General features: G+C 46.1%; 1 protein-coding gene across 8 annotated transcripts in view; it reads right to left on the bottom strand.

The window, feature by feature from the left end:
- LAMB3 (laminin subunit beta 3) overlaps positions 1–18,970 on the bottom strand; it is a 126,132-nt gene that overhangs the window by 37,513 nt on the left and 69,649 nt on the right. For 4 of the 8 annotated variants that reach the window (XM_067032427.1, XM_067032420.1, XM_059040973.2 and 1 more), the window contains exons 2-3: positions 1,048–1,112; positions 94–248 (exon numbers count right to left, since the gene is read on the bottom strand). In XM_067032427.1, coding sequence (XP_066888528.1) covers positions 94–248; positions 1,048–1,075 — 183 coding nt within the window. In that variant the 5' untranslated portion in view covers positions 1,076–1,112. Of the gene's footprint in view, positions 1–93; positions 249–1,047; positions 1,113–1,211; positions 1,238–3,265; positions 3,780–18,970 lie in introns of those variants that run through there. The other 4 variants (XM_067032386.1, XM_059040960.2, XM_067032396.1 and 1 more) reach the window with 3 other exon arrangements.

The raw sequence follows: 18,970 nt of genomic DNA, 5'->3' as shown, positions 1-18,970 counted from the left end.
CTCTAAGTATTCAGTGAACAGATGGCAGGCTTCCCCACCCCCGCCCAAGCTCGCCTTCTTCCAGCTCCCGGAGGCCATGGAGGAAGAGCCTACCTCACCATACTGGGTGCAGTAGGTCTCAGGCTTGGCCAGGCCACAGGTAGATGAAGCTCGGAGAAACCGGGTCCTCCCAATGAGCAGGTCCCCAACGGGTGGATAGCAGGCCCCACGGGAGCAGGCTTGCTGGGCACACAGGACACTGGGCAAGGCTGAAATCAGAGGGGGTACAGGGGTGCAGCCTAGAGAGAAGAGGCTCTAGCCGGCCACCCCACTGTGCCTCAGGGAAGCCGACGTCTATTGGCAAGACTAGACCCTCTTCTCCACCTTCTTCATGCTCCCACCTGCTGGTTGTGGGAATAATCGCAATCCTGATGCTGTTTGCTAAAAAAGCTGATTTTATAGTCTGTAGCCCCCAATCTAAAAAGAAAGGAGGAGAAACGCTGGCAGCTAAAAAGCCCGGATGATCCTGAAATGTAGCATCCATATGTGGCTTTTTAGAACAGAGCTGCAGACACACCAGAACATGTCCTACGACCCTCCTCACCTGCAGCGTGGCCTCTGTCAACAGCCCAGAGTAGCGCTGGCTGCTGGCTGTTTGTGGGACACTGGGAGATACCTGCATTCTGTCTGCTCCTTTATCTGTAAAGGTGACCCTGCCACGCTTTGGGAGTAACCGGCTGCAATTCACTGAACATCAAGAACTCAAGCCATGATGGCTCTGAGACCAGCTTGAGAGTGAGAGGATGGGAAATAAACCATGCAGGGCACTGGGGGAGCCACAAACCACCCTCAGGTAGGAAGAAGACATTTGGGAGCCTCTCAAGATCATCTTCTTCAAAGGCCCCCAGGACAGAGAAACCTCACAGACATCCCTGTAGACAAGTGTCCCAAACCCAAAGACCCCAGGGTGACTGGTGATGCTCACACTTTGGTAGACTGTCCTCCTACCCACGGCTGTCCCCTCCCTGGTATATGACAGGGCCTGGAAGGATGCGAAGGGATACTTACCAAAATACAGGAGAAGGAGTGGCCTCATCTTCAGCCGATGGGATGATCCCCACCCAGCACCTCACCTGGGACAGAACAAAGCGGCCTGGGTGAAACCATGCAAACCCCTAGAGTGCACCAGCCCTTTTCTGTTTCTGGACTCATGTTTTCTCAGAATCCTTTACCTAGGGTCTTGACCTAGGACGCTTCTGAGCAGCAGGTGCATCTGTAGCCAAAAACTTGGAAAATGCCAGAGACCTGGCCCCCTGTCCCAGCTGGCATGTGACTCCCAGGGTGTCCTGGGATAACGTCACACCCTCCCTGACTCCAGCTTCCCCATCTGAAATAGAGAGGAAGAGGATCGACACTGCCCTACCCCACATGGTCAGAAGGACAATGTGGGGAGCAGGAAAGGGCTGGACCCTTTGCAGGAGAAGTCTGGGGCCTTGATGCCTCCCCAGGAAAGGGGAATGTCCTTCCTCAGGGCCTGGTCCACCTACAGACACAACGATGAGTGGGTCAAAGAGGCTGAGGACCTGGAGCTGAGCCCTCTCCTGCTATTGTCATGGTCTTCAGTACCACACAGAGCCACCCCGAGAGTGAGGCTGTGGTGGCCACATCTCTGGGCTGAGCAGGTAGTGGAATATGATGGAAAGAAAGGCAGGCCTAGCAGTCTTTAAAACTGAGTAAGCAGATGAATGGATAAAGAAGATGTGGCACATATATACAATGGAATATTACTCAGCCATAAAAAGGAATAAAATTGGGTCATTTGTAGAGATGTGGATGGACCTAGAGACTGTCATACAGAGTGAAGTAAGTCAGAAAGAGAAAAACAAATATCGTATATTAACGCATATGTGTGCAATCTGAAAAAACTGGTATAGACGATTTATTTACAAAGCAGAAATAGAGACACAGACATAGAGAAAAAAAGTATGGATACCAAGGGGAAAGGGGTGCGGTGGGATGAACTGGGAGATTGGGATTGACATATATACACTATTGAGACTATGTATAAAATAGGTAACTAATGAGAACCTGCTGTACAGCACAGGGAACTCTACTCAGTGCTCTGTGGTGACGTAAATGGGAAGGAAATCCAAAAAAGAGGAGATATATGTATACGCATAGCTGATTCACTTTGCTCTACAGTAGAAACTAACACAACATTATAAAGCCACTATTCTCTAATAAAAACTTTAAAAAAGAAAATTTTTTTTAAAAAGTGAGTGAGTATTTCATCGGAAGCAACCCAAAATGTCTCCAGTGATGGGCTGGGGCTGTACAGGAGACATGGGGGTTGGCAGGCCACAGAGCAAGGATGCTGAAGGAGGCTAGGGGTGGATACTCAAAGGGTCCTAGAGGCAAATGCCCCACCCTGTTCATGCAGCACCCACCTCTGCCTTGGATCAGATGCCCACTCTGCTCCTGTGACGGCCACAAACTCCTCTGGCTGGGATGGGAGGATGGGGGGTTGGAAAGGCAGGGGCGGGGGGGGACCAGGGACACTCCTACATCTTTTTTTTTTTTTTTTTGCAGTACGCGGGCGTCTCACTGCTGTGGCCTCTCCCACTGCGGAGCACAGACTCCGGACGCGCAGGCTCAGCGGCCATGGCCTACGGGTGCAGCCACTCCACAGCATGTGGGATCTTCCTGGACCAGGGCACGAACCCATGTCCCCTGCATCAGCAGGCGGACTCTCAACCACTGCGCCACCAGGGAAGCCCACTCCTACATCTTTAAATCCTACATCCTAACGCTTCAAAATCTTTCCTTCCAATCCCCTACCAGAGGAGTCAGGGGCCGAGGGAAGAGACAGATGGCCTGAGGTCACACAGCCAATTGTGGCCTAAGAGGGAGACTCGTCTTCTGGCTCCCTCCAGCTTTATCTCTGTTCTCCCATCCAGGGGCTGGAACCACACCCACACCCGGAACTAGGCATTCTGGGCAGCCCTTAGAAGAGTCTAGCCATGCCAGCCCACCCTCTCCTCGTCTCTTTGTGTTCAGCCCCAGCTCTGAACCTGCTTTCTTCTAAGTCACTGAGATGCTTATCAGTTGTGAAAAAGAAATCCAAACAGTGGCAGACATTAAACCTAGCCTTTGGATCTTAGCTGGCTCAGCTGAGCTCCCAAGAAGAGCAATGAATCAGGCCCTGCAACCAGGCCCCAGACACCCAGATACACAACCCTTGTCCCACATCCGGCCCCCACCAGGCAGGTGAAGGCAGGTAACATACCTCACTCCGTGCTGCCGCGGTTCTTTCTCCAGATCGCCTCTCTGAGAGCGTGCCTTGAATGTGGGAGTCCCCTCTCCTGGCTCCTAGGTTTTAAACAACGGCCTCACCTCTGGAGACGCCCTGGCTGGGCGTCACGCACTGCAGGGCAGGACTCAGGAATCTGGCAGCTGGCACGCCCATCTGTAGTCACTGCATCCTCACCCTCACCCCCAGACAGGACTGGGCAGGTGGGTCGGTCCCAGAGGCCTCACAGCAAGCTCAGCAGCGCCCACCTGCCTGTGGGTGCCTTGTGAGGCGAATGTTAGTGATCTTTGGAGACCAGGATTCCTGGCGGAGGGGTGGGGGTGGGAAGGACACTGGCATTTGTGACAGACACTGTGCTTGGCACTTTGCCAAGGCCCGTAGAGGTCAGCCTCCTCTGGTGATCTAGACCACCCTGGACAGAAGACCAACCAGAGAACAAAAGGATCAGGTCTTCTATATAAGGTGTTATAGCCCCAGACCGGTCACTGAGCTGGAAGGGAAGAAGACACAAACATCCAGGACCCTGGAAAGCACCAGACCCCTCCCAAGGGAAAACAAAAACATGGAAAATCCCTGCTTCTTGGGGGATTAAAACACTATGGTTCATCAGGAAGGGGTCAAAGCCCAACTCACCCAAGAAGAGCTTAAGAGGAATAAACAGGAATGAACTCTAAATGTCTCCTCTCAGGCTCCCTCGCAGCCTTGGCAGGGAGCCCAAGGACAGGTAACTACCTGTGAGTCATGGCTCCCAGCTCGGGAAGGGCTGCTCTCCTAGCCTCTCCCGCCCTGGGCAAGAATGCCTGCCTGGAGGGCCAGAAAACAGACCTGACCCTAAGGGATGGAAAGGAAGGCTGAGGCATAACTGGACCAACTTCCCCTGGCCTCCTGCCAGGCCTGAGAACACAGCTTCCTTTGTAGGACCCTGGGCGGACTCCTGGCTTAGGGCTTTGGGCTGAGAGCTTCTGTAAACGGCCCATATCGAGAGGTTGGTCTTGGAAGACAATCTTCCTCCCGGGTTAGGGTCAGAGGGCTTTTAGAGAGATCTGGAAGGTCACCCAGTTCAGATCTTGGCCCCAGAGAGCCTACACTGGCCTTGTTTGGACATTATTGCCTTCAAAGTTTCTATTTAAAGGAGACTCTTAAGGAGCCAGTCCAGCCTGTCAGGTTGTCTCCTCAGCAGGAAATTCTCTACAATTGGAGGGTTAAGTGCAAGAAACTGGTGTGAGAACGCTTAAGGGGAAAATGAAGGATTTTGTGTATCAAACGGTAACCTGGGCATTTCTAACCCTCAGATTCTAATGTAGCCCAAGAAGTTTAGATGGGCAGGAAAAATACTATAATTAGCAAATGGGCAATAAGTTGTTTGGATACAAACGGACATTCCAATAAATGTTAGTGTCTTGACCCCTGTAAACATTCCAGTGAAATCTGGCTTAATGAGCTGGGATCAGTAGCTGGCCCTCCTGGGCCCTGCCTCTGCCATAAGAACACAGAGACACACCCCCTCCAGTCCCCTACAGGGAAAGGTTACTGCTCACACCCGCGAGCTTTGAGCCCACCCACCTATTCTCTTTCTCTCCCCCTCTCCAACTCCCTGAACGCAAGGCTTCCAGGAAGCTTGCCCCTCATGGAGCTGTCCATCCTCTGCCCACCTCCAGGAAGAGGATGTCACAAAGAACTCATGAATAGTGAACTCAGCAGAAGAAGCAGCCGTTGCAATGCCATATCCTCAGACGGTTGGGGCGGGAGTGCGATGAGAGGCTGGGCCCTTTAAATCTCCCTCCTGCCCTCCCATTATGAGGCCAGGAGCCCAGGTAAATAGCTATCTCAGACTTCACAGGCTGGGGCAGGTCCCAGAGCAGTTTGGCTTTGCAGAGGGGAAAGGCAATTGCTCTGTGTGGGCTCCTCACCCCACCCCCGCATTCCCAGCCAAGTCCAGGACATTGTTTCTGCAGACCCCAAGGAGGGCCCAGCCAGCCCACTCCTCAGGGACACTAAGCACTCCCCAGTGGAAATCTAGTCCCCCCCAGGACTGCAGGGCCCCAGGCACAGGGTTTGAACTTCAGAACCCAGTTTTTTCAGAGACAAGAAGCCTAATCTAGAGACAGAAGCTAGGGTAGGACCTGGCCAGGGCTAAAGGCAAGGTTGGAGCCTTGCTCCAACACCATGCCCTCCATGTCCCCTTCCTCTTCCGCTGCCTGCCATCCTGCTCCAGAGCTCTCCACTCTCATTTCCCTCAGAGCCTTGGCTTGTTAGAACAAGGAAAGTGGTGCTCAGGAAAGGGGTCATCCTTGACCCCCGTTCCTCTCGTACCTACATCAGTCCATATGGCAATTCTGTTAGCTCCCTTTTCCAAAGGCAACCTGAATCCACTTCCATCCTCCCGGCCTGAGCCTGTCTACCCCAGGCTTCTGCAACAGCTCCCTAACTCCTATGTGTCTAGTCCCACAACCTAGTCTAGTCTTGTCACTCCCCTGCTCAGAGCCCTGCACCAGCTCCCATTTCAGTCAGAGTCATGAGGCCCCACGTGATCTGACACCGCCCATTCCTTCTCCACCTCTACCACTTCTCTCCCCGCCGAACCCTCTCCCTCCAGCCACATGGCCTCCTTGTTCTGCCTCCAAATTACCAGGTTGCTTTTGAGTTAGGGCTTTTGCCCCAGCTGCTCTCTCTGCTTGGAATGCTCTTCCCCCACGTTGGCAAGGCTACTTCTCTTCTTACCTCTTTGAACTCTTTTTTCAAATGCTACCCTCTCAAGGAGGCCCACTCTGACCACCCTATTTAAAATGACAACAAACTTCCCTGCCCCGTCCTTGTCCCCCACCCCTAGCATTCCCAACCCCACCTACCCTACATTATGGATGAGTTGTTTTGTTTTGTTTTGCAATTCTTACCAATTTCTAACCAACTATACAATCTATCTATTTATCATGTTTATTTTCTCTCCCCCCACTGGAATGTAATGTCCAAGAAGGCAGAGATTTTTGTCCATTTTGTTCACTACTGTGAACAAAAGTACCTAGAAATAGTGTCCGGCTCATACGAGGTGCTCAATACTTGTGGAATGAATGGATTCACACACTGTGGAAATCACTGATATAATTTAAAGAGTTCCTCATGCCCTGTAGGTATAGTTGCATTCTCAAAGGGGACGGGCTGGACTCTTGCTTACCAGAATGGATGACTAATAGTGGAAATTCCTGCATCAGTCAGCTGCAGAGGGCAGGGTGGGGAAGATCTCTTTGGAGACACCTACTCCCAGATTACAGAAACGGCACCATGTCAGTGCAGGCAGTCTCCCTCTTTGCCTGCTTGTCCGTTGTCCCTCACAATACCTCTGACGGGGGGAGTGGGGGGGTGGCCTGAGAAGCTACCATCTCCATTACCCACCTCTCAGGCTCAAACCATCCTTGTTGCCAGGGAAATCAGCCAAGATCTATCTGATCAACGAGAGATCAAGGGATAGGGAGGAAAGAAAGGAGGGAAGGAGGGTGGAAAGGAGGAAAGAGGTTGAGAAGTTATGATAAGGGAACCTGGTCCAGGCTGTGGATGCCAAATCCCAGGGGTTGGAGGAAGGGGTGCCAGGTGACTTAGGCTTGGGCACCACCCGGATCCAGTGAGTCATGGCTGAGTCCTCGTCTGTGGGACTGGGTGGGCTCCAGGAAGGGTCCTGGGGATTTGCCACATGACTAAAGCTGGCGTGTCTCCCCTTCAGCACAACCGCTCGGCTGCCCAGACAAGCGGTCACTCTTTGTGCACCTCTCCGAGAACCAGAGAGAGAAGGTGGGGCTTTATGAGCTCAGGCAGGAGCCCAGCCTCGGGTGGGGGCCAGGAGAAAGACAACAGGAGCCTGGGCTGCCATCATGGGGCGACTCTATTCCACAGAGTCTGTCTCCCCCCACCCTCCCCTGCCCATCCTGAATGTCCATCCAACTGACAGCGGTGCACATCAGCTTGGGCCTGAGGTCTGGGAGAAATCAGGCAGTCAGCCTAAACTAACCACAGCTAACATTCTCTGGAGAGCTTGCAGTGTGCCAGGCACTGTTCTAAAATCTTTATACCCATTACCTCATTTAATACTCACTACATCTCTGTGCAGTAGACACTGAATTATCCTTCCTTTGCAGATTAGGAAAATGAGGCACATTTTCAAGAACTTGGTCCAGCTAATTAGTGGTCATTTGAACCCAGACCAGTTTGCTTGGCACTTATGTTCTTAACCATTACTTTGGGCCTAAGATGGCTTAAACTCCCTGCCTCCACCCTTGGTAATCCTTGACCGGAGTCCACCAGACTCTGAACTTTATGTTTCCCAAACCTAATCAAGACCCAATAACTGAAAAAGGGTGTTTTGGGAGCACGGATGTCAACTGGAGATTCCTGGGGAGACACTGATGCTATAGAAACATCCAGAACAGACACCATTAGGTGCCTTCCTGTTTGTTTTCCACGTAGACAACCTCTTTTGTGTGGGCACAGATGGAGACGGTGCTGGACTCCAGATGCCCCTTCTCAGAGACTCCAGCACATACATACCAGCAGGGTTTCCCCCTCATACCAACAGGAAGCTGCTCTGAGTGAGGATGTAAGCAACCTATAAGGGGTGGGAAGACAGGGGAGGTGACCAGACAAATATCACGGAGAGCTGACAAGATTAAACAAAAAAGACTGAATATGATGACAGGATGACACAACTTGCCCCTCACCGAAGGAAGGGGATCCCCTCCCCAGAGGTCAGACTTCTGGGTCAGGGGTCCCAGTTTCTTCTGTTCTATCTCCTAGGTCCTAGGGTGCACCTCCAAATGTCACCTCCCTCCTGAGGGGAACGAACGCTGGCTCGTGGCTCCCCAGAAAAGAGGGAGGAATATCTTGACCATTCTTCCACTTTCACTGCCCTCCCAAATTCCCAACCTTCCTAGGGGGACAGGCTGGCTCAGACCACACCCCCTCTCTACCATTGCCTCTGGGAACTAGATTCTCGGGACCTAAGTCCAACCTCTGTAACCTTTGGCCACAGATTTGCCATGTGGAGCTGGCCATGTGGCCTGAGAGGAGAGAGACACACACCTGAAGGGGGCAACTTGTGGCCACAGGTGAGGTCAGGAGCATCTGGGAATGCCTGAGAGGGACCTGGCAGTGGAGGTCGGGGGGTGGGTGGTCTGCTCCCCATGCTAGCAGAGGGCTGCCTCACGGGACTTTAAACTTCCAAATATCATCCCTAAAAGGGCCACGCAAGAGACAAACTCAATTTCCTAATGTTCAAATTGGCATTTGAGGGCTGAGTATGGAGAAATGAGCCTCCTGTGGTTTGAGGGGCAAGAAGCAGGGGTGAGTCTGGCTTCTTGTCTGGAATCAAGCCCACCTTACGGCTTTGAATCAGCACCTCCCTGCAATGTTTGTGGCCACATCGGATCTCTATGGACTTGAACAGCTTTGAAATACCTGACCTAGCTCCAGCTCTGTTTCTCAATAGAAGCATAAACTTGGGAGAACCCCCCACTGAGCCTCAGTTTCATCATGTGTAAATAAAGGTGTTGGATTTTACTGGTTCTCAACCCAAGCTGCCCTCAGAATTACTTGCAGAACTTACAATATCTTATGCCAGGCCCCAGCCAGAGATTTAATTGGATGGCAGAGGGGTGGGACATTGAAAATGCTTTTAAAGCTCCCCTGAAACCCCTTCCAGCTTTAGGATGCTCTGCTCTCGGGGGGGGGGGTGGTTTAGGACAGCAGTTAAAAGCCTAGACTTTAGAGTGAGGGAGATGAAGGTGCAAGTCTTGGTTCTGTACTCACCAGCCACATGACTTAGCACAGCCAAAGCTACTTGCATCCAACGGGAGTAACAACAGTCTACCTCATGGATTCGTGTAAAGATCAAAGGGGACAATGCATATATAACTCTCAGCAAAGTACCTGGATAGAAACGTGCTCTATAAAATGTCTGTCACCACGTGTGCGTCACACACACAGGTGCTGGGTTATGAGCAGCAGTCTTTGCAGCTGTGCTTAAAAGAAAGCAAATACCATTCCATCCAGATGTCTCACAACTCACTCACCAGGCAGTGGGCCAACCTGGGCTGCCCCCCTCCATCTCCTCCAGGGAGGCCCCAGGTCCCACATTCCAATCAGTTCCTTAAGGCTGCAAATTCTTGAAGAGCAGTGATCTGGACCAGAAGGGAAGAGGGGGCACTCGGTGGGCCAGATGAGCTAAGCTCCTTGAGAGCAGTGTGGGGCTTCCAGCCTACCTGGACAGGGAAAGACAGGGTGTGGGGTGTTTACAGTGGACAGAGGGCAGAGGAGCAAGCTGAAGCATGACAGATGTATTGTTTTATGGCCTCCAAGAGTTAACAAAACCAAGAGTCCAACCCCTGATAAACAGAGGACTCAAAGCTGGTCTGGACAGCAGTTTGTTACTTACCTTGGGGCAATTGCCCAGCAAGTCTGAGGGCTATAGAGAAAAGGCACTTTCCTTCCCAGGGGCTTCTGCTTACACGGATTAAATTCTGGTCTATATTCTATCAGACAAGGGTGATGAGACCTTATCTAATCTAATTCCTTACCTTTAAAACGTCATTCAAAATTGACCCTCTTCTGATTTAAATACTGATAAAGAAGTTTTAATAGCCTGGGCAAATGTTTATGAGATATGGTTTTCTGGGGGGGAAAAAGTAAGAAAACAAAAGTGCATAAAATCTGCTTAACTCTAAAGACAAAATAATACTTGTGTCCATCAACAGATGAATGGATAAAGAAGATGTCATATGTATATACAACGGAATATTACTCAGCCATAAAAAAGAATGAAATATTGCCATTTGCAGCAACGTGGATGGACTCGGAGATTATCATACTAAGTGAAGTAAGTCAGATAGAGAAAGACAAATATTGTATGATATCACTCATATGTGGAATCTAAAAATTAGTACAAATGAATTTATTTACCAAACGGAAACAGACTCACAGACATAGAAAACAAACTTATGGCTACCAAAGGGAAAGGAAGGGGGAGGGATAATTTGGGAGTATGGGATTAACAGATGCACACTACTATATATAAAATAGAAAAACAACAAGAATTTACTTAATAGCACAGAGAACTATATTCAATATCTTGTAATAAACTATAATGGAAAAGAGTCAAAAAAGAATATAAATATATATGTATATATATATATATATATATAGGTATGTATGTATATACACTTTGCTGTATGCCAGAAACTAACACAGTATTGTAAATCAATTATACTTCAATTTAAAAAAAAAGAAAAAAGAATACTCAGAGAGAGGACAGGGAGAGAATATCCAAAATGTTACATTTCCCATCTCTAGAGTCCTCTGTGTGCTCTCATCTTCCACAATGAGGATATTTTACTAGAATAATCAGTACAAATAAAGCAAAAAGTTTCAGTAGGAGGAGAGTGATTTTTGTCCACCTACAAGTGATTAATCCTTCCTCTCTTTGCTCCCTCCTTTGCCCCGAACCTGTTCACTAAACCCACAGACTGCCCCAGAGTTCTACAAGTTTTCTACATCATTGTAGATTTTGTAAGGTGTGGTTTCCCCTTCTTAAGAAGTATTGCTTATTGGGGCTGTTAGATTTATGTCAAGAAAGCACTTTACACATTTCCTCAGTAAATGTGTAAGAAAGTAAGGCATCGCTCTAAACACCACATCTACAATATCTCATTTAAGCATCACAGCAGCCCTTTAAGGTGGCTCTTTGAAAGGACTTATTATTATAATTTTTTTGCAGCCTCATCATTATTTGATAACTTGTTCAAGGTTTCCGAGTGTTATTAACTGAATATGGACCCCCAGAAATTCATATGTTGAAGCTCTAACACCTAATGTGATGGTCTTAGGAGGTGTGGGCCTTGGGAGATAATCAGGTTTAGATGAGGTCATGTAGGTAGAACCCTCATAATGGAATTAGTGCCCTTATAAGAAGAGGAAGAGACACCAGGACTCTGTCTCCACCATGTGAGAACTCAGCCAGAAGGCAGTGATCTGATCTGCAAGCCAGGAAGCCAGTTCTCACCAGGAACCCAAACTACTGGCACCTTGATCTTGGAATTCTAGCCTTCAGAGCTGTGAAAATGAATGTCTTGTTGCTTAAGCCACCCAACCATGGCATTTTGTTAGAGCAGCCTGAAGTGATGAAGACACAGAACTAGCGTTTTAGTCAAGTTAGGCTAGGCTAGGCTGCAGTAATAAACTAACCGCAAAATCTCAGCAGCTTAACACAACCGACAAATGTTTATTTGTTGCTTGCACAGAGTACGATGAAGAACAATGGTGAGGCAAGAGGTCCTCTGTTCCACACAGTCACTCAGGGACTTTCGCCATCCTACGTCCACACCAGCCAGGACACATAGTCTTAGTGGCCTCGGCAGCAAGGTTATAGGGGCACGGAGGAACTCTCCCCAGTTACTCCAGGGTTCACAGTCATGCTGCTTACAACCTACTGGGCAGATCTACTCAGAGGGCTCCTAAATGACCTTTCTACATGCCCAAAAGAGGAAAATGAAGTAGGACTTTGTGAACACATAGCATTGTCCACCACAACTAGTATATGGTGAAACCAGAATCCAACAGCAGATATTTAAGCTTCCAAAGTCCATGCTCTTTCCACTACAACATTTGGCCTTCCAAAATTGAGAGAATTTATTTTTCATTAAAAAAAAACATTTCGTGATAGGATAATGTGTAGAATATGACTGCTCAAGGATACTGGTAGGAAAAATGCCCATAGTGATTGTTTTAGATTTGCAAAGCCTAAAGCATCACAAGATTGCCTCATGGAAAACCTTCAACACAGTGAGATCTCTGCAGGTTGTACCAGAGGGTAAATATCTATGAGACGTATACACCAGTCCAGTCTTTAAGAGAAAAACCACTGGTGGTGAGAGCAAATCTTCAAGGAGAAGATTCTGGTATGTTGTAAGGTGACCAACCAGCCTAGTTCACTGGGGCTCTTCTCGCTTTCGCCCTGAAAGTTCGATTTCCCAGGACACGCTTCAGTCCCAGACAAATACTTGGCCACCTGGTTGTACATCGATACTTTTTCACCCTGACAACTTTTGAAGGTGTCATCTCAAGTGGCTCAGTAAACTCTGAGTGCTGCACAGTGATCTGAGAAAGTGAAGTGCCCAAGAAAAACCTGGGTGGAATTAGCACATGAGAATAAAACTCTCTCACAGGAAAGAGCTCAGGATGCTCCTGTATGGATATTGGCTCACTTCAGCAAAGTAGTCCTCCTCGAGGACTTGGGGGAAGAAAAGAGTATGACTCTGGTCCTTACTGCAGCAGCCTGATGTGCAGGAGGCTTTTCCCAGCCAAATCACATCAAGGACTCATATTGAGTTTACAGATACATTAATACCTCGATCTTTGTCAAGCCAAATGCCATTAAAATAGGTTGATGGTGTCCTGAATTTGTGCTATTCTTGACATGCGTGTACTCACAAATGCACACACACAGAAGGACACACATGCCTTTGCACTTTTTCCTATTGCATTTCATCTTGTAAATTTTGGCTTAGCACTCCATTTGCAAAGTTGGATTTGGCAAGTACTTTGACCTATACACTCTCCATCATCTCCAGGTTAAAGTCCAGAGTCCACAGTCTGGCTCTTGGAGTCCGGCTGAAAAAAAAGCTGTCTTTTTGGCCCTAATTCACACAGCTCCACTTCGCACAAGTGCTCTGATCCTGCCATTTCATTCCCTTGACCACACTTAGGCTTCATTCATCTGGCTCTGACTGTCTACACCACCCTTTCCACCCTTGTGTGCTTGGGTAAATGCTAAATCCAAGACTCAGATCAGATTCCTGGATAGGTGATGGCTTCTCTCTTATTTTCTGTAAATTATTCCCAAACTCCATCAGCAGACCTTACCGATACAATTCAAGTAACAACCAGTTCTGTTCTGTCTTATAGATCCCTTCTACCTCAAATTTACACACTTACAGCTATTCAACATTTAGTTATTTTGTGATTTGCTCCCAAACCTGGATTGCAAACTCCTTGAAGACAGGGCAACTTTTGGCCACTCTTTTTATCTGCTAATGAGTGCATCACCCACTGTCTGCACATACATACGTGCTCAATAAACACATATTGATTTATTAGCATGAATCCTTGGGGCAAGGAGAAATCTGCCAAAAAGTGTTCAAAGAATATGATGCCATGAGTTGATACTATACAGCCATGAGTTGATACCTATAACTCCCTCTCAAGACAACATAGACAGAAAATCGTCCAGAAAAAGAAATACCTTTTTTTTCCCTTAAGAATTAGAACCTGAGAAAATTCATGATGAGTTAACCCACTGATGAGCAGACTTCCAAGGCTGTGCTCCCAGTCCCATCTACAATGGCTGGTACTTGGGGACAGAAAGGCCAGGAATCAAACTGGCTGTACTTCTGGTGTTTGGAACTGAAATACTTCTGGGGTAGGTCATGGATCCAGGTCCTCAAGATGTTCAAGCCCCAGCTTTTAGAAGGCTGAGAGGTGAGGAAGGGGTAACTGTGGGTCCAGGGGAGAGGAGGGCACAAATGGAGAGAGAGTCTTGGGAAGCAAGAATTCCTAAACATGACTCAAGGATTCTTGGTCACTCCCAGATAATCGGGAGAAGTGTAGCAAAAGGTCTGTCGGTCCTTGCCTGTCCTTGTGCTGCCAATGAAAATGTGTCCTGCTAGGAGTTTCAGGCCCATCCCAACCCTTGGCCAATGAGGGCCAAACCTGGCACACTAAGAACCCTGTCCCACAGCCAAATGGGTCTATAGGTGTATCTGCTTGTCTAAGTCCATTCATTGGACATCAGCAGTGTCCCAGGAGCTGGCAGGAGCACTGAGAGGGGCTTCTCTCATTTATACCCCTCGGTGTATCTGGTCTGCTGCTTTTCTGGCCTTTCTGCCTGGGTCTCTGACAGGACCTGTTCTCCCTCCAGTTGTCCTTGAGGCCCGAGCTTAGGTCTGAATCCTCCCAGCAAATCAGCCTGCACATTGACACCCCTCCACCCACAGCTTCTGCCTGGTCCTCATCCTCAGAGCCTGGGCTTTTCTTCCAGTTTCTCCTCACATCTCAGCAAACCCTTCTGACTTCTGACCAAGAAACTCAAAAACATCCCAAACCGTTCATTCACAAAATAAATATTTACTGAGCACCCACCCAATGCCAGGCATCCACTGACCCAGTAGTAAACAAGTCAGATACATCCCTGTCCAGAGGGAGACTATTGTCTCATGGAACACAGACATTAAACACATAATTGCCAAACAATTCATTAACTATACAACCAGAGTGACCTCAACTTCTTTAGCCATCCAAGTCACTCTTTCCTCTATTATGTGAATAACGCTAATTCTGAGAATTCTAAGGAGATGCTAATAGACAATGCAAATTCATTTCAGTAGCTGCTTGTCCTCAAACAATCCTAGCTTCCTTTTTACCATTTCTCCATGCTGCCCCTGGATCTCTCCAGCCTATTTTGGCCCCAAACACAAATGTATGATCTTTTCTCCATTCTCCTAAGAACAAAAGACATAACTGCTGAGCTTGAGAAATTTTACTGAAAGTTTGAAGGTGACACAGGGAAATTACAACCTAACAATAAATACTAGCTTCCGCGGCCTCCAGAATCCATCCAGCATCATAGCCTGTTCCTGCTGCCATCTCCCTCCTTAGCTCTAAGCCTTCCCCAGGTTGCTGGAACCAGGGTCCTCCCTCCTGGGGAGCAACCAGTCAGGAGATCTCCCTTTCTGTGAACTCACTTCTCCCATCTCACCCCATGAAGATAGCCATTTACAGGGTAACAACCCAAGCTTGCCCATCTACCTTACAATTTATCTACTCATTGCTACTTGCCATACATCAGCCTGCATTCATTCATTCTTTCATTTCAGAAATAATTACTGAACATATATTTTATACCAGGCATTTTGCTAGGTTAGGACAAAAAAATACAGCAGCAAACAAAACAGACTAGATAGACCCTGACTTTATGGAGGAGACAAACAATAAAGAAGTAAACTAGAAACTAACTCTGACAATTACAGCTTTCAATGATTTGTATGAAATATTTTTAAAAACCAGGATTACATGATAGATGGGGGTCTCAGGATGTTGGGAGTACCACTTTAGAAAGGATGGGTAAGAGAATTCTCTCTGAGGAGGTGACCCTTAGGATGAGCCTGAGAGATTTAGGGCTGAACATTACAAGGCAGCCTAAACATGTATTTAAGGCACCAGCAAAGGAGAGGCAACAAAATTTCTTCTGAAAAATTTTATATCTAATATACTTTAAAGAAATGGCAATAGACACCTTGGGCAGAATTAGAATGCTGTATGTCTCCCTTACACATATTTTAAAGTTTAATACCGTTTTTATTTTGATTTACTAGGGCAGATTAGACTTTTTTTTTTTTTTTTTTTTTACAGTACGTGGGCCTCTCTGTATTGTGGTCTCTCCCGTTGCGGAGCAAAGGCTCCAGACGCGCAGGCTCAGCGGCCATGGCTCACGGGCCCAGCCGCTCCGCGGCATGTGGGATCTTCCCGGACCAGGGCACGAACCCGTGTCCCCTGCATCGGCAGGCGGATTCTCAACCACTGCGCCACCAGGGAAGCCCCAATCTTTTTTTAAAATTAACTTTTATTGAGTATGGTTGTTTTACAATGTTGTGTTAGCCTCCATTGCACAATAAAATGAATCAGCCATACACATACAGATATCCCCTCCTTTTTGGACTTCCTTCCCATTTAGGTTACCACAGGGCACTAGGTGAGTTCCCTGTGCTATACAGCATGTTCCCATCAGTGGTCCATTTTATACATAGTATCAATAATGTATATGTGTCAATCCCAGCCTCCCAATTTCTCCCACCCCACCCCTTTCCCCCTTGGTATCCATACATTTGTTCTCTACGTCTGTGTCTCTATTTCTGCTTTGCAACTAAGATCATCTATACCATCTTTCTAGATTCCACATATACGCATTATTATATGATATTTTCTTTTCTCTTTCTGACTTACTTCACTCTGTATGACACTGTCTAGGTCCATCCACATCTCTAAAAATGATCCAATTTCATTCCTTTTTATGGCTGAGTAATATTCCATTATATATATATATATATATATATATATATATATATATATATATATACCACATCTTGTTTATCCATTTCTCTGTCCATGGACATTTAGGTTGCTTCCATGTCCTGGCTATTGTAAATAATGCTGCTATGAACATTGGGGTGCATGTGTTTTTTTGAATTACGGTTTTCTCTGGGTATATGCCCAGTAATGGGATTGCTGGGTCCTATGGTAGTTCTATTTTTAGTTTTTTAAGGAACCTCCATACTGTTCTCCATAGTGGCTGCTCAATTTACATTCCCACCCAGAGTGCAATAGGGTTCCCTTTTCTCCACACCCTCTCCAGCATTTATTGTTTGTAGATTTTTCGATGATGGCTATTCTGAACAGTGTGAGGTGGTACCTAATTATAGTTTTGATTTGCATTTCTCTAATAATTCGTGATATTGAGCATCTTTTTATGTGTTTGTTGGCCATCTGTATGTCTTTGGAGAAATGTCTATTTAGGTCTTCTGCCCATTTGGGGATTGGGCAGAAGATTTTTGTTTGTTTGTTTGTTTTTTCTGATATTGAGCTATATGAACTGCTTGTATATTTTGGAGTTTAATCCTTTGTCAGTTGCTTCATTTGCAAATATTTTCTCCCATTCTGAGGGTTGTTTTTTTGTCTTATGGTCTCCTTTGCTGTGCAAAAGCTTTGAAGTTTAATTAGGTCCCATTTGTTTATTTTTGTTTTTGTTTCCATTACTCTAGGAGGTCGGTCAAAAAAGATGTTGCTGTGGTTTATGTCAAAGAGTGTTCTGCCTATGTTTTCCTCTGAGAGTTTTATAGTGTCTGGTCTTACATTTAGGTCTTTAATCCATTTTGAGTTTATATTTGTGTATGGTATTAGGGAGTTTTCTAATTTCATACTTTTGCATGTAGCTGTCCAGTTTTCCCTGCACCACTTATTGAAGAGGCTGTCTTTTCTCCATTGTATATTTTTGCCTCCTTTGTCATAGATAGGTGACCATAGGTGCGTGGGTTTATCTCTGGGCTTTCTATCCTGTTCCATTGACCTATATTTCTGTTTTTTGTGCCAGTACCATACTGTCTTGATTACTGTCGCTTTGTAGTATAGTCTGAAGTCAGGGAGCCTGATTCCTCCAGCTCCTTTTTTCTTTCTCAAGATTTCTTTGGCTATTCGGGGTCTTTTGTGTTTCCACACAAATTGTAAAAATTTTGTTTTAATTCTGTACAAAATGCCATTGGTAGTTTGATAGGGATTGCACTGAATCTGTAGATTGCTTTGGGTAATACAGTCATTTTCACAATATTGATTCTTCCAATCCAAGAACATGGTATATCGCTCCATCTCTTTATGTCATCTTTGATTTCTTTCATCAGTGTTTTATAGTTTTCTGAGTACAGGTCTTTTGCCTCCTTAATTAGGTTTATTCCTAGGTATTTTATTCTTTTTGTTGCAATGGTAAGTGGAATTTTTTCCTGAATTTCTCTTTCTGCCCTTTCTTTATTAATATATAAGAATGCAAGAGATTTCTGTGTGTTAATTTTGTATCCTGTAACTTTACCAAATTCATTTATTAGCTCTAGTAGTTTTCTGGTGGCATCTTTAGGATTCTCTATGTATAGTATCATGTCATCTGAAACAGTGAATGTTTTACTTCTTCTTTTCCAATTTGGATTCCTTTTATTTCTTTTTCTTCTCTAATTGTCATGGCTAGCACTTCCAAAACTATGTTGAATAAGAGTGCAAGAGTGGACACCCTTGTCTTGTTCCTGATCTTAGAGGAAATGCTTTCAGTTTTTCACCACTGAGAATAATGTGTGCTGTGGGTTTGTCATATATGGCCTTTCTTATGCTGAGGTAAGTTCCCTCTATGCCCACTTTCTGGAGAGTTTTTATCATAAATGGGTGTTGAATTTTGTCAAAAGCTTTTTCTGCATATACTGAGATGATCAGATGGTTTTTATTCTTTAATTTATTAGTATGGTGTATCACATTGATTGGTTTGCATATATTGAAGAATCCTTACATCCCTGGAATAAATCCCACTTGATCATGGTGTGTGATCCTTTTAATGTGTTGTTGGATTCTGTTTGCTAGTATTTTGTAGAGGATATTTGCATCAGTGATATTGGCCTGTAACTTTATTTTTTGTGATGTCTTTGCCTGGTTTTGGTATCAGGGTGATGGTAGCCTCATAGAATGAGTCTGGGAGTGTTCCACTCTCTGCAATTTTTTGGAAGATTTTGAGAAGGATAGGTGTTTGCTCTTCTCTAAATGTTTGATAGAATTCACCTATGAAACCATCTGGTCATGGACTTTTGTTTGTTGGAAGATTTTAAATCACAGTTTCAATTTCATTACTTGTGATTGGTCTGTTCATATTTTCTATTTCTTCTTGGTTCAGTCTCAGAAGGTTGTACTTTTCTAAGAATTTGTCCATTTCATCCAGGTTGTCCATTTTATTGGCATATAGTTGCTTGTAGTAGTCTCTTATGATCCTTTGTATTTCTATGATGTCAGTTGTATCTTCTCTGTTCTAATTTCTAATTTTACTGATTTGAGTCCTCTCCCTTT

This window comes from Kogia breviceps, chromosome 1 (genome assembly GCF_026419965.1).
Source record: "Kogia breviceps isolate mKogBre1 chromosome 1, mKogBre1 haplotype 1, whole genome shotgun sequence".
Classification (NCBI taxonomy): domain Eukaryota; kingdom Metazoa; phylum Chordata; class Mammalia; order Artiodactyla; family Physeteridae; genus Kogia; species Kogia breviceps.
Note: the sequence above shows the minus strand (reverse complement) of the source record. Positions and strands in the feature narration are given on the sequence as shown.